The sequence below is a fragment of the Amaranthus tricolor genome, chromosome 14 (genome assembly GCF_026212465.1).
Source record: "Amaranthus tricolor cultivar Red isolate AtriRed21 chromosome 14, ASM2621246v1, whole genome shotgun sequence".
Taxonomy (NCBI): Eukaryota; Viridiplantae; Streptophyta; class Magnoliopsida; order Caryophyllales; family Amaranthaceae; genus Amaranthus; species Amaranthus tricolor.
Genome location: NC_080060.1, coordinates 5,789,530 through 5,804,205, shown reverse-complemented (window position 1 = coordinate 5,804,205; position 14,676 = coordinate 5,789,530). Strand labels below are relative to the sequence as shown.

At 32.7% G+C, this 14,676-nt stretch overlaps 1 protein-coding gene across 1 annotated transcript; it reads right to left on the bottom strand.

The window, feature by feature from the left end:
* Window positions 1–287: 287 nt before the first annotated feature.
* On the bottom strand, window positions 288–10,123 carry LOC130799986 (syntaxin-132-like). The gene is made up of 13 exons (XM_057663301.1): window positions 9,813–10,123; window positions 8,413–8,517; window positions 8,210–8,266; window positions 8,041–8,089; window positions 7,407–7,495; window positions 7,254–7,327; window positions 6,302–6,344; window positions 6,155–6,215; window positions 6,033–6,058; window positions 5,876–5,953; window positions 2,763–2,843; window positions 787–852; window positions 288–697 (listed from the first exon to the last, which is right to left on the bottom strand). The coding sequence occupies exons 1-13, from the start codon at window positions 9,828–9,830 to the stop codon at window positions 524–526; spliced, it is 921 nt and encodes a 306-aa protein (XP_057519284.1). The 5' UTR covers window positions 9,831–10,123; the 3' UTR covers window positions 288–523.
* Window positions 10,124–14,676: the final 4,553 nt, after the last annotated feature.

Genomic DNA, 14,676 nt, shown 5'->3' with positions numbered 1-14,676 from the left:
TATTACACTGAGTACACAAAGCCAACCCAGTAATCGCCCCCTGTTAGAAACAACGGACGATTATTGGGCTAACTTTTTGACTCGGTTTAATAATCATCCGTTGTTAGTAACAACAAACAATGTCATTCCTCAGGCTTGGCTAAAAGACGCTTATTTTGAAAAATATTTCAATTCAGCGCCTACTTTTGCAATATTAAAAAAAAAGCTTATTTTATAGATTTTTTCAATGATAGAATAGAATTAAAATTTATGTGTACTTAACAATAGAGAGCATAACAATACAGCCAGAAAGAACATTATGCTTAGCTCCTCAGATAACTCATCAAGCAAAGAATTTTATAAAGCCTGTCCAACATAAAAGATGGCAGTATCGACACTCGGCAAGAGCAATATTACACGGCCAAGGTATTCGAACGAGAAAACGAAAGAAAATTACACGGGCAAAACCAGACGAGATTACAAGACAACGATGAAAAATGAACATAAAATTGTTATATATATAGAATGTACCGAAAGAAGTAGATTAAGCGCCGTTCTTGTTTTGCCATGGCTTTAGAACCCCAACTACGACAATAACGACAACGATGAGAAGGATTATGATTGCTATGCACATCCATTTACGTGAGTTCCTCTGTAGGCTCTTTGCCTTTTGCAAAGCAGTATTCCCCGAGTTTACATGATCTACAGCATTAGAAACCTGGTAAACGAAAAAAATGTCGTCATTGATTGCGGTAACGGTATGTTATTAAAGATTCGTGTGAAAATCATTTTTTGGTGTTCTTTTACCTGTGACTCTATATTGTCGAGCAAATCTCCCTGAGCGTCAACCAAAACCGCCATATCCAAAAATATCTGCAGGAAACGAAACATGAGATATTCTATTTGGTTGTGGCGGATCGAGAAAATATGTTTAGCGGAGTGGAATGAAATAAATTCATAGTGAATGGATCTCGTTTCTAATTTTCCCAAGTAAAATTGTGAAGTTATCAAATTGAATGTATGTTAACATTCAAAACACTGTCACATGATTCACTAATCTCGTTGCGAATTGTGAATCAAAAAAAGCGAATTATGATTAGTTTTGGGCTATTTTAGGGTCATTTTGTGCGAATCGCGAATTAACTGGCGAATTATGTTACGCTGATTCAAAACTTCCAATTTCAAGTGGGGTCGTTTGGTCCCAACAAAACACTATGTAGCTCCACTTGTGCGGCTTGGTGCATACGACAGATATGGAGCATTGTCCTGTTAAATTTTCCAGTTCAAATATGGGGACAATTATGTTTTTTACTCTCAAAAAGGTTTGGGTGGTATTCATCAATTTGTAGCACAACATTCAAGTAAGCGTTAGACCTGCTCATTGTCAGATAATTTACTAATCTCCTTGCAAATCATGAATAAAAAAAAGCAAACTATGATTGGTTTTGGGCTATTTTAGGGTCATTTTGAGCTAATTGTGAAAACTGGCGGATTATGTTATTGGACCTGCTTTATGGGCAGTGTGGTGCAAGATAAAACAGGTCACTCAAGGGTAGGGTTAAAGGTTGTGGACCATAAGGTCCAGGGGGGTAAAGGGCCAAGCTACTTGACAGGATGAAAATTGGTTTTTTTTTGGGTTTGAAGAAGCAACATCTGCCAGAGGGCGGAGCCATTAGAAGAGATGAGATGGAACAACTATGCAAATCGTGGACCCGTGTCAAGCAAGGACAAGTGTAAATTGCTGAAATTCTTGGGTGTTCGGCTTTGGCAGGGAAGACTGATGGTAGAAATCTCGGTGTCGGATAAACAATACAAGTGCGAAGACTGATGGTAGAAATCTTGGTATCAGATAAACAAGACGAGTGTACATCAAATGTAAAAATTAGAACCAAAATTTTGGCCCTAATATAATCCTGCATCCTTTGATCGGTAGTCCTTCAAAGAAATAATTGATCCTTGGAAAAATAGCCCCATTTTAGACCGACTCATAATCAACATTAGCTGTAAGTCTAGTTTATATAGAATAGTTTCTAAGCTTCATTCTTAGTTGATTTAGAAATTATTTCTAAGTTATTTAGAATTAGAAGTAGCTAAAAAGTTATAAAAACAAGTTCCCACACTTTGTAAAATCAGATTTTGAGTTCATAAAATTTTGTAAGTTTTTCCCATTAACATTTATTCAATTCTTTGTGAATGAAGCAAAGAAGAAATGAAACGATTTTGAGTGGAAGTGAATAGCACAAAAAAAAAAATCAATTAAAGAGCTTCTGAGAGAGAGTATATGATCCAAAGTCTAGAGAAATTCATTCGGGTCATCGAGTTGATAAAATTGGGTCTTGTGTCCACATTTGTTTTTACATCATTTTTAATTAATTTGAAATCAGGTCAAGTTGGGTTCGGTTACAAAATTAAATAAATATCGGGTCATCGGGTCTGTTTAGAACTCTAATCCAAATTGAGAACCATTGTCAGAGTTGAGAAATCATCTTAGAAAAATATCCCGTTTAAACCTAATTTTTGGTTGAAAAGTCCTAGAAACATAGTGCAGAGTACAACTTCACCCCCATATAATGCCTTCTCGATCACTCGATTTGAAGAAATTCAACAAATTGAGGGGTATAGTCGTATAGATGTTAGCTAAAAAAATTGTGACTTAAGTAGCACTTTTCAAGAACCTTAATGAATTTCAATTTGAAATATCGACAGATTCTATTTAGGAAAAGACTCTTGATGCTAATAAGAGAAACATAATGGACAATTTCAAAGCATATAAGATTATATACCTGTTGGAGCTCAAGAAGCTTCCTCTCGACATCTCTAACAGCATCATGGCGCTCTTGTATTTCTGCAAGTGTGTCCATCACCTGCACACGTAGATACATAAAGAATATCACTAAAAAATTCACTATAAAACAGCTCAACATTATCGTAAATGTATATCAACATATGATTAAACATCCTAGATACATTAAAACGATTCATCAAAAAGAGGAGTGGAAATGACTTAATTATTTGAACGAGCTTGATTTCAAATCATCTGACAAACTATATATAGCAGCTTGCTTTAGAATTTTACACTATGTTTGATAACAAATCAGGAGAGAAAAGAAATGAAGGCAAGGGGAAGGGAAAGGAAGGGGAAGGGCAAGGAGGGAGAGTGCACCTTGTTTGTTTAGAAAGAAATGGATGGAAAAAGCAAGAAAAATGAGTGTTTTTCCTCCAAATCTTTTCACTTTAATAGAGATTGTATTCCTAACAAAATTTGTCCACATTTTCCCTTTAATACCATCCCTACGCTCCAAATCCCGCCCGCCTTTTTGTTATACAAACAAGGAATCCTCCATCTTTCCAAATCAGACTTTTCACTTGGAGAATTAAAGCCCATTATTGAAATATGTCAGTTAAGGAAGTTGATTAGCGACCAAGGGGGCCCTGGTCCCATCATCTGATTAAGAGGAGCTCGAAACTAGATATTGATACCAAATGAAACTATATGAACAATGTGCCTGACTCTTAAACAACATGATTTCAAATTGAAGTCAAGAATTTAAAATGAACTTTGACATGGACGAGGAGTTTTCCGAACCAATGACTGAGTTCCAAAACCATTGAGGACCGATTATACGTCGTTTTATTTTTGGTTGCATCACTTTGACTTTTCACTATTCACCCGCTTCCTTTTGGATCCTATTTTTCTACTTATGTATAAATTAAATGTCACTTTTTAACGTATATTTGGATCTGTTTCAATGTGTTTATATAATATTAATTAATAATAATAGTTGTCACTAAAAGATAGTTAAGTTCCAAGTTGTGTATTGGCAAGTTTATTTTTTCCAAATGATGCACCAAAGAGAACCCAAAAAAATACCCATTCAACTTACTAGCTAGTATAAAAATGCGCAACAAAATCAGATTTCATTGCACATTTTAACAGTTTACTTTATGGCATATGTGGGCATGGCTGCTATGGTTGTCGGACAGTTGACGAGTTACTCCTATTATTTTGATTTACACCACTGACCAAACAAAGCTCTGATGTAATTTTGGTCAATGGTGCAAGCACAAAGTGAGGAAGGGAGTAAAAGTTTAGGCCAAATATATATTCTTTTTATCATATAAGTTTGATAAAAAGGGAAAAATAGCAATTTGAATTATTTCTGTCGTAAAATTTTCAAAATTGTATTTATATTGCAAGTGTAAAATAAATATCAGGAATGCACAAAATACGGCTGAATGTTTTCTAGCTCACAGACACACCCCCTATAAATTGAAATTTAGAAGTCAAAAGAAAAGATTTTCAGTAATCTTGAATTTGCTCCAACAAGACCTAGAGTGATGTATTTTTCAATTAAGCATAGAAGTTAGTTGCATGAATCCATTAAGTAGTATTTTCAAACTAGTACATATTGATGATTTTATTCAATGGCATTTCCCTAATGGAAAACAAACAAAAATATATTCCTTCCTATTCCCTTTAAATGTCTCATTTGAGTCGGACACGCATATAAAGAAAGGGACCATAACACTTGTAGATACCCATTTGGTAGCTGAAGTGATTTAAGACAATTGTAAAGTTAAAAAGGGTATTTTATAATAAAATAGAACTCATAATGGAGGGGACCACAACAATTATAAAGTTAATAGATGTATTTTTGTAATAAAATATAATTTATAAGGACAAATTGGTAAAAAAACCTTTACTTTAAATAGAAATGAGACAAATAAGGTGAATATACCAAATAAAGAAATGAGAAATTTTAAGAGAATAGAAGGGAGTAGTAGTTTAGTACCATAAATAAAAGAATTCAAAGAGAAGGAATAAGGGTCTTCGAGCCATATATATTGAAAATAGATCAAAATTTCTTAAGATATTTGTTCATGAGGATCGTCAAACATACTGGTAAAGAAAGTGAAGAGTTGGAACCTTGGAGAGCTCAAAAGAAGACAAGGTCGGTTGAAGATGATTAGGATTACAAGTTAAAAGAATGACGTGAAAAAAAAAAAGATGAGCACGACCACATAACTTTGGTTTCAAAAATGTGCCATGGGCACTGCGAGAAAAATGCTCTTTCTAGTTCAAGTGTGGTGCATGAGACGCAAGAGAAGGCGTGGAGATGCATCGAGGGAAGGCGAAATTTTTTTTATGAACTATAGCCATCAGCCAAACCTATTCTACTTGCCATATTATTTAGCCATCCTATTCTCCTAACTAATCCCATCCCGTTCTATTCAAGACAATTTTAGAAAAAACATTAATTTTTCTTCACAACGTTTACAGCTAAGTTAAGACATGTCGAATCTTGCTCTCTTCTCTCCTTTTATCTCTCAAAAAAACTTTAGCCTCCATTGTTAACCTTGGGGCTACTAGTAGTCTTATGGTTAATGGTTAGCCCCAATTTCTTTCTTTTTGATTTTTTTGTTTTTAATAACAAATAAAATCCATTCTCTCTATATTACAGAGTTATTCCATCCATTTATTTGATTCGATCTACCCATATATTGGGTTTTAAAGTCTCTCATAGTGAGAGTTTGGAGTCTTGTTATCAATTCGATGGTAAAAAGGTATATGAAGCCATTACAAGTGTGATCTGCTAATACACAGTCAATAGTATCAAACTTATCTCTATTTTCACCATATCTTAAGACCCACTCGGAGGAGACTGTATCAAATAGCAATGATACAGGGAAGACTTCAGTTTAGATCTCCTTTATAATGATCCTGACTTTTTCTGTATAAATTTTTTTTAATTAAAATTGTTACGTATTTGATCGATTGTACACCATATGACATTTTTATCAATGAATTATTAGGTGTATACTATTTTGAGTTTTCTCCATCCCATCTAGCATGTGAGAGATCAGGGAAGAAGGTAAAAAGGGACAGAGAACACACCTGACCACGACCTTGCTCTTGTATTGCTTTCTGAAATATTTGTTCACTATCTCCAGTCTCGATCAATCGCTCAATTGTCTGCCAATATACACAGTTTGTAAGAAGATAAACGAGAAGCAGGACAAAGAAATCCCCAAAGAAGAAGAAAACCAGATACCTCTTCGTCAGCTCTTTGACCCGTTACTGTGAATCATAAAAAAACAAAGAAAATAATCAACTTAACATCAAGCAACAAGCACAAAAAGGATGCACTCCATATCGTCAAGCAAGATAAATAACCTGTGTAAACACGTCGTTCAACGACTTCCCGGTACTCATGATGAATATTCTCACGTAAAGTCTGCACATTTTAAGTGGGGAGCTAAAGATTTTTAAGGAGAACAAGGGGAAGGGAGACAAGGTGTTATCGAAAAACTGTGACATTACCTGAAACTCTGCCATCTTATCCCTCAATTTCTTTTTTAGAGCACTGTAAACAAGAATAACATAAGTCAAAAACATGCACATCAGACGTCAGAGGAGTCCGGAATTCTACATATCAAGAAATTGGCATCAAAAAGTGCCAAAACTTAATGCTATCAAAGATTAAGGTTTACACACACGTGCTGGAATCACACAACACAAAATGAATGAACAATATTGTGCGTCTCCAGAATCATTTTAAGTTTCTTATCCTTGTCGTTTATTTCCAGCACTGAACCCTATAAAAATTAGTGGCTCAATGAAGCAAACTAACTAAACCATTATAGGCAAAAAATGATCAGATATTTTGGTTCAAAAGTCTAAACAACCATCCAACTCTCAATACCAGACATATATTACAACAACGCGTCTTGTATGAGACCGTCTCACCATGAAACAGGTCCATACAAGTAGGCTATTTAATATTTTTTTAAAAAAAAATTAATTAAGTAAATGAAAATACTTTCTTTTCAGTTTTTCTAAAATATTGGGCTAACCCATATTAAGTCGTCTCACATTGAGACGGTCTTAATAAAGATTGTCATATAACAATTAGAGATGTTGTGATTTCATTGTTAAAGAAATAAGATCGAAAATTGTGATACAACTAAATAAAATTGTTACATTAAGTGGTTAAGGAAATGGCATCCAGCTCTATCTACATAGAAGGTTATAGTCCGCAAGGCCTCAAGGAGACACTCAACATGAGCTTTATAAGCTCTTTGCGGTGGCAAAAAAAATCCATACATCTACCCATCGTTCAAAATTGTAAAATTATGATAAAAATCAAGTAACATCAAAAGGAACTTTCAAATGAAAAGCTGAAATAGAGGGGTGGATCAAAAGACACACAGAATCATAAACTATATTCCAAATTTCATCGAGGTAACACATATTTCTTCGACACATGACTTACACTGTTTGTGCTGTCCTAGCCCGCTCAATGGCTGTTCCTTTTCCACATCCAGGTTTCTGCAAGCTTGATAAATTCTGGAAGAAAAAGAACAATCATTTAAGATTGCCGCATTTCTAGAATAGCAAGTTTCTCTAGAAAAATAAAGCGCCTTACATCTCTATCAAGCTCTTCAATTTTTGATTTTATAAGCCGAGAAACCTTTTGGACTTCATCTACATCTTTCTCCATGCGCTTTTTAATAGCTACACAACCATAATTGAAATTAAACGAGCTCAATGTACAAATAAATTTAGAAACCATGTTGGAATAGCATAGTTACGTATACTTCCTATAATACAATAAACCATACTCCCTTCGTCCCATTCATTTTGCATTATTTCTATTTTTAGACAATGGCCTACCACTTTCTTTTAATCTCATCCATACATTTTAAATCTTTTAATTTTATCCACACAATTCATTCTCTATTTCAATTATTACCGATATGCACTTTTTTCTTAAATATCTCCCCTTTTCTCTTTGATGCAAATCTATCAGGACATAGGGAGTATATGGCAGCTTTTGTGCTGAACTAAACGTACATGTGCCATATAACTATTTCTAGTCCTAGCTAAACTCCATTAAATGACATGCATTTTCCATTTAAATAGAAAATAAACTAATTAAGAAAAATAAAAATAGGCCGGAGGACCAATAGTTTTTAGTACTCGAACAAAAAAAAATGACGTAGAACAAAAACTTTCTAACTATACAATTTACACACGCATAGGGAACCAAAAAAGTGTACCTTTCATAGCAGAAGCTTTTGTAACAGACTTAGACTCCTCATGGGCATCCTATATGCACAATTAAGGCATTTAGAAATAATGCATCAGCAATTGTTTTTCCTCACAAAGACGTATAATTTTTCCGGGGTAAATAGTGTTTAGATTACGGCTAAGGAGCTGTATACTTACCTGAAGCTTCCTTAGGAGTTCATTGATCTTCCCATATTGTTTATCTACCTCTTGAACCTGGAATAAACGGAAGAGCTCAAGTTAGATTGATGACGAGAATATGTAACCCGAACTGAAACATGAGATAAATGGGATCAATGCTTGGTTTTTGTTCAAAGACTAGAGAGATAAAAAAAAGAAAAGAGAAAGTAATGAAGGGTCACCTTCTCAGAAAAATTTTGCAAGCCCAATTCTCCAGAATTATGGAGATTCCCCATCTCTAGGTCACCACGTCTAGATGATACCTCGCGAGGAATCTCAAACGAATCCTGTCAAGCAAAACAATAGTAATGAAATAAGAACATAACTGGAAAGATAAAAAATTACACACACATGCACATACATAAAGAACATAGCATAGTCTCAAAAAGCGATTCTAGTCACGGCCGCGAAATGGATATCGCGGTCAATATGGATGATTTGGTGATCAGTGCGCCTACATATCAGTCGGGGCAAACTTAAAAACCTTTACAATACGGTGATGCAACCCTATTTTTGTACGATGGCATATAGTCAACCAACACTCTCCAAATTGACGAACAACCTTTTTTCTCAAAAACATAAAGAAAACATAGCAATAAGCAAACTCAATACTGTGCACACTAAGATACTCCTAACAAAACCCAATAATCTAGGACAAATGGTGTCAAACGAACAAGAGACTAATATAAAAGTTCTCAGTACCTAAAGAATATGGCAATTTCAAATTGTTAATCGTTCAGTCTTAAGTTCCATTCAAGAGCTTTAAAAGCAATTACATTGAAAAAATGAACATAATTATCTACAAATAAACTAAAAATTATCGCAAATTCTTAAATGAGACCGTCTCATGGTCAGACCATCTATATTGAACTGACCCATGTACATTTAGTATGTTAAAGTGATCACTTACAATTTTAAAGTGATCAATTAGAGAAATAAACCAATTATATAGGCCCGGTTCATGGTGAGACGATCTCATAGCAAACTAAAGTACATCTACACTCATCAAGCCTAGACATAAAGGATGTTACTTATAATTCCCCCAAGTTAATTATATTGCCAATTTCACAACAAGAGAATCAATCTTGTCTCGGTTGGAGCATGTACCACTTTCCCAACGAAAACTTCGGTTCACTTCCTCACTGCCCCCTTTGCCCTCCCCTTACCTCACCCAATTTCACAACAAGAAAATTGCTTTGTTTCATATAAGTATACTAATGGGCAATAACAAAATGTACCCAAATGAGAAAATCCACTATATTTGATACAACCCACTACTTGATCTGCAAACCCAATTCAAAACATCATCTAATTTGCACATTTCCATCCAATTTTAACCTCGTATCATACAATGTATAACTACCAAACCAACATGAGAAAAAGTAAAGAAATTGATGAATACATTAAGTAAGCAACTAAATGAAACCCAACAAAATTAAAACAAGGATCAATACAAATGGTGAAATTTAAATAATTAAAATTAAAAACAAGCAACAGATCAAAGATATAATCTTTTAGAACCCTACATTGAAATGAAAAGGGAAATTAAGAAAACCCAAAAAATAAATGAAGATTAAAGTACCGAAAGAAGATTGTTCATGGTAGAAGTTGTAAAATTAAGTGGGATCTAACAAATTCCCTTTAATCTTCCTTTTATGAACCAAAAATTAATGGAGGTTTTCAATCTTCAATTAGTTGACCTGGATAATTTGTCTGGGATTCAAACAAATGAGAGAAAAAGTAAAGATGGAAAGACAGCTGAGACCACCCTGGCCAGAAGGGGAGAACAGGAAGGAAGGAGAGAGAAGGGGTTATTATGAAGAACACATTGGGGTTTTTCTTTTCGGTGGGATTTTCACATCCATGGGTGATTAGGTAACTTTCCCTATTTTTTGTTAACCTAAACAACTCAAATAAAAATTATTGGGAAATTCACTGATCTTAAACTTTTGATTTTTCATGTGATAGATAATAAATACATGTGGTAATCTTCAGCGTTTAAAATTTTTATATGGTAGATAATATTTTTGAGTAAATTAAGTATTTATTTTAACTGAATTACGAAATATGCGGCCAAATAGGGTGATCACGACATCTATTTGTTTTTTTAAAAGTCATTATGTTCGAAAAATAGCGTAAAGTCAACAAACACACTTTTATTTTGTCTACCATGTGAAAAAATTGGAAGCTTAAGGTCACCGCGTAGATTAAAAAAAATTGTCTACCACGTGAAAAAGCCGATAATTTAGGATTATACATGAAATTTTTCAAAATTAAATTAAATTCTCACAATAATGTCATAAAAATAAAAAATAACTTCTAGAGTTCCAGTACATAGTCCACTTAAGATGATACATTATTATAAAAATCACAATTTTGATATGTACGAATTATGATTTTAGAATTTTATGATCAAATAATAGATTATCAATTCAATTGTGTAAATAGAATCATAATGTTGGTAGATCTTCGAGTAAACTAAAACACAAATTTTGAGAGCTAGGATTCTTGTTCTACAATCCTATAATTCGATTTAACAAATTTAATCTCAATTATTATTAAAATTAATTATTCCACATACTTCACTAATCTATTTGGCATATGTATGAAATATTGCATAATCAAAGTTTGAACTAATTATTGAAGAAAATTTCTATTTCATTTTCGTCAAAGAAATTTTATTTCATAAAAAAACAAAATTCTGCAATGAATAATTATGCTTTGGTATTATATTTCCTTTCTTTCATAGAAAAAAAATCTTTTAGAAATGGATATATTATTTTATTGAAAAATAAATTTGATGGAGGAAAAGTGAAGACTACAAGCATTAAGTATTAAAATAAAATTAGTGGAAAGTATATAGAGTCTGAAACTATAAAAAAAATTTAATAAAGTTAATGGAAAATATATATGGATTATTAAAATATTAAAATGAAAATAAATCAAGTAAATTATGTCCAAATATATAGAAAGACTTTTAATAGGAACAACAAATAAAACAAGCTAAAATGAAAGATGGGAACAATTTCAAGAAACAAAAAGAGAATATAATAGTCAATTTGAATTTTTAAGGACCCGCATAATCTTACGATTCAATCCTACCAGCTTAACGGTTCAAGGTTTGGTGCACAAAGAGTCTTTAAGCTAAGCTTGATTGATGGGGATAGACTTAGGGGGCGTTTGGTTCGCACAAGGGAATCGGAATGGAATGAGGAAAGGGAATGAAGGAGAAAGGAATGGATTCCCCTAATTTAGCCTAGTCGTTTGGTTGTGTTCAGGAAACGGAATCAATCCCTTTGTGACTGTTTGGTTCAAGTTGGATTAATTGATTCCCTTTCAACAGAGATTAGGAACAACCCAGAAAAGGAACAAAACAATGGCGAAGAACTTCAATTCACTCGAACAACAAAACGATGTTCATCAATGGCGGTACAGAAATCTATGTAGAACAACCCAGAAATCCAATTCATCCTACAAATCCAATTCATCAAAAATCAAAAACGCAACAGAAACGAAATTACAACAAGAATCAAAAACGCAGGCTTTCATCAATGGTGGTACAACACAGATTCAACAAGAACACGAAGAAGAATGGAGGCAGCAAAATCGAGATTGAGAAGAAGAGAAGAGAAGTTGAGGAAGATGAACGAGGCGTGAACAGGTGAACGTGAAATCAGTCGCCACCCCTCACTGATGTTCACTGAGCGAATCAGTTCGTTGTTCGCCTATTCGCACTTCGCAAAGCCACTGCTGGCTGCTACTGCTGCTTCCGTGAACAGGTGAACGTGAAATCAAGACCACCAGACCCATCAACGCCGACGGCCCACCACCAAATCAACCCACCTTCAATTCAAGTTTTGTTTTTATTTCAAGTTTCAAATATCTTTATCTGTTCCTTGTCTCATCGTCGTAGCCTCAACCGAGCAGCCGCCGCCAGCACCGGCCAAATCAACCCAGCCGTCGCAGTTCAGGAAGGATGGAGGCGCGAGGAAGGAGAAATATGGTGAGGAAGGAGGCGCGAGTGAGAAAGGGAAGGCAGCAGCTGTGGGGAAGGGAATGGAATGGGAAAGTGGAGGGGGAGGGAGGGAATGAGGATTACCTCATTTTAGGTAATCCAAAACCTTAATATGGGGAAAGGGAATGATTCTAACTGCGAACCAAACAACATCAAAGGGAATGGGGTATTTCCATTCCCTTTCCCTTTCCTTAATACCCCCAACCAAACGCCCCCTTAATGATTCTCCTATGCTTTATGTGTTATAAAGTAAATGAATGTGGAATCCTATTCCTCGTGGTTAAAGGATTGTATTTATAAGAAGTCTTCTAGGCTTGGAAACCATGTAAGTTTTGAAATATATCGATCGTGTATTTCAGGCTGAATACGTCATCTTTATATAAAATAATTCAAATAAAGATTTCATATTGTAACATTTCGAAATTTTAGAATCAAAATAATATTTTTTTTAGATAATTAAAATATATTTTTATTGGACATCAATATATAATTTTTTGATGCATTAATATATTATTTTAACATTAAGGGTGAGTTGCACTTAATTTCAAAAGTAATAAATAAGTACTTGGTTAAAGTAGCACAATAAATAATTTTAGAACCAACAATTTATATCAACAAATTAGTACACTTTTTTGTTTTATGATTAGAATTAACCAAAAACATATTGTTGTTTTATAATTAAAATCAACCAAAAATATATATCAATAATTTTGTAAACTTTTGTTTGTTTTATAATTAGAATATTATAGAATTTTTATTAACTACAAATTTATATTTATTTTTAAGATATGAGAGAGACTTACTAAACAAATTACAAATTAAAAAATAATAATCTTTAAAAGCTTTAAGTGTATACAACTTGCGCATAGTGTGAGTATAATACTAGTAGTAGTGAATCATGCAACATGATAGAAGGAAATGTGAACAAAATAAGTTTTTTTCATAAAAGATTCTCAAAATAAGTTTTGAATAATTTTATTTTTTAAAATAAGCGTTTTTAGGTCTGAGCCTGAGGAATGACATTATTCGCAGTTACTAATAGCAGGCAATGCAATCATCTGCTGTTACTAATAGCCACAGACAGCGATATATTGCTAAACCGATTTTTTTAACTTGATTGATTGTCCTTAACCTGGATGTTATTAGTCTACTATTAGTAACAACAAACAATTATAAAAACTAAAGCTCAAAATATAAATATAAATTGACAGAAAAAATATATCATAGTTGAATTTATTAGTGCTATGATGTACCTATTGAGACGTATATGCATTTAAATTTGCCTATTATTTTATTTGGTATATATATTTATATTTATACGTTTAAAATGTATCAATTTTTTTAAATCTAGTGTTTAAAATATCCGAACAAAAGTTGTAAACTGAAGACTAGAAAAATATGATTGGTTTGCTCATTAAAAAATTAAAAAGTTAGAAAACAAAATACCTTCCATTAAGGGAAAAGTTGTGCATGAATAATAAGAGATTATTAAATTTCCTTAAAGAAATAAAAATCAAAAACTTTAAGTATTTTGTTTCCTTACTTTATACATTACGACTTAATTTGGTAAGTCGGGTAAATCCAAAAAAAGGTACATCTTAGCCATAATAAATTAATTCAACTATGAAATATATGTAATAAAGAAAAAAATTAATTATGAACGATTTAATTATTTCTAAGAAGTTGTGCATTGTACATGTATTATATGAAGTTTTTAGTATTGACATATAATTATTTCTAATTATTTTTAAATGAATTTTATAATGCCTATAATTTAATGTAGAAATAAAATGCCCATAATTATTTGAAAAAATTGACATTAATAATTCAACATTTTGTTCGTCCGCTCATCTTTAGATTATTTTCAAATAATCTAATATTTACTCTTTTTTCGCAGTGAATAATTCAAACTTTAACTTAGTTTATTGGCATCATATCCTATTATTACTTATTATTAGTAATATGGTTTTTTGTGGACAAATATATGATAAATATTAGATTATTAGAAAATAATTCAAAAATGTGATTATTCACAACAAATACATGAAAAATTAAATTATTAATAAAAATAAAAATTTTAATGGTGAAAATTTATAGGGACAGACGTAATATTTGAATTAACTTCCTCCCATGCCAACTTAAGTCCTCAACAAAACTCACACTACATCATACCAAGGATTGAGAAAATAAGTCACATTCAACAAGAATCATGGGATTGTGATTGAGATATGATGCTAGATTCATGGGATCATGATATTATAATTTCCTTAAAGAGGAGTTTCCTTTATCACCTAATTGGGTTTGGACACTTTGATTCTTATGCATTGTATATAAGGTAGTATTTGATTGTAGATATTAAATATAAAATTGGTAATGAAAAATTAAACCAATTTTGATAGAAAAATTTATTCATAAGTTTAAGTGTCATAAT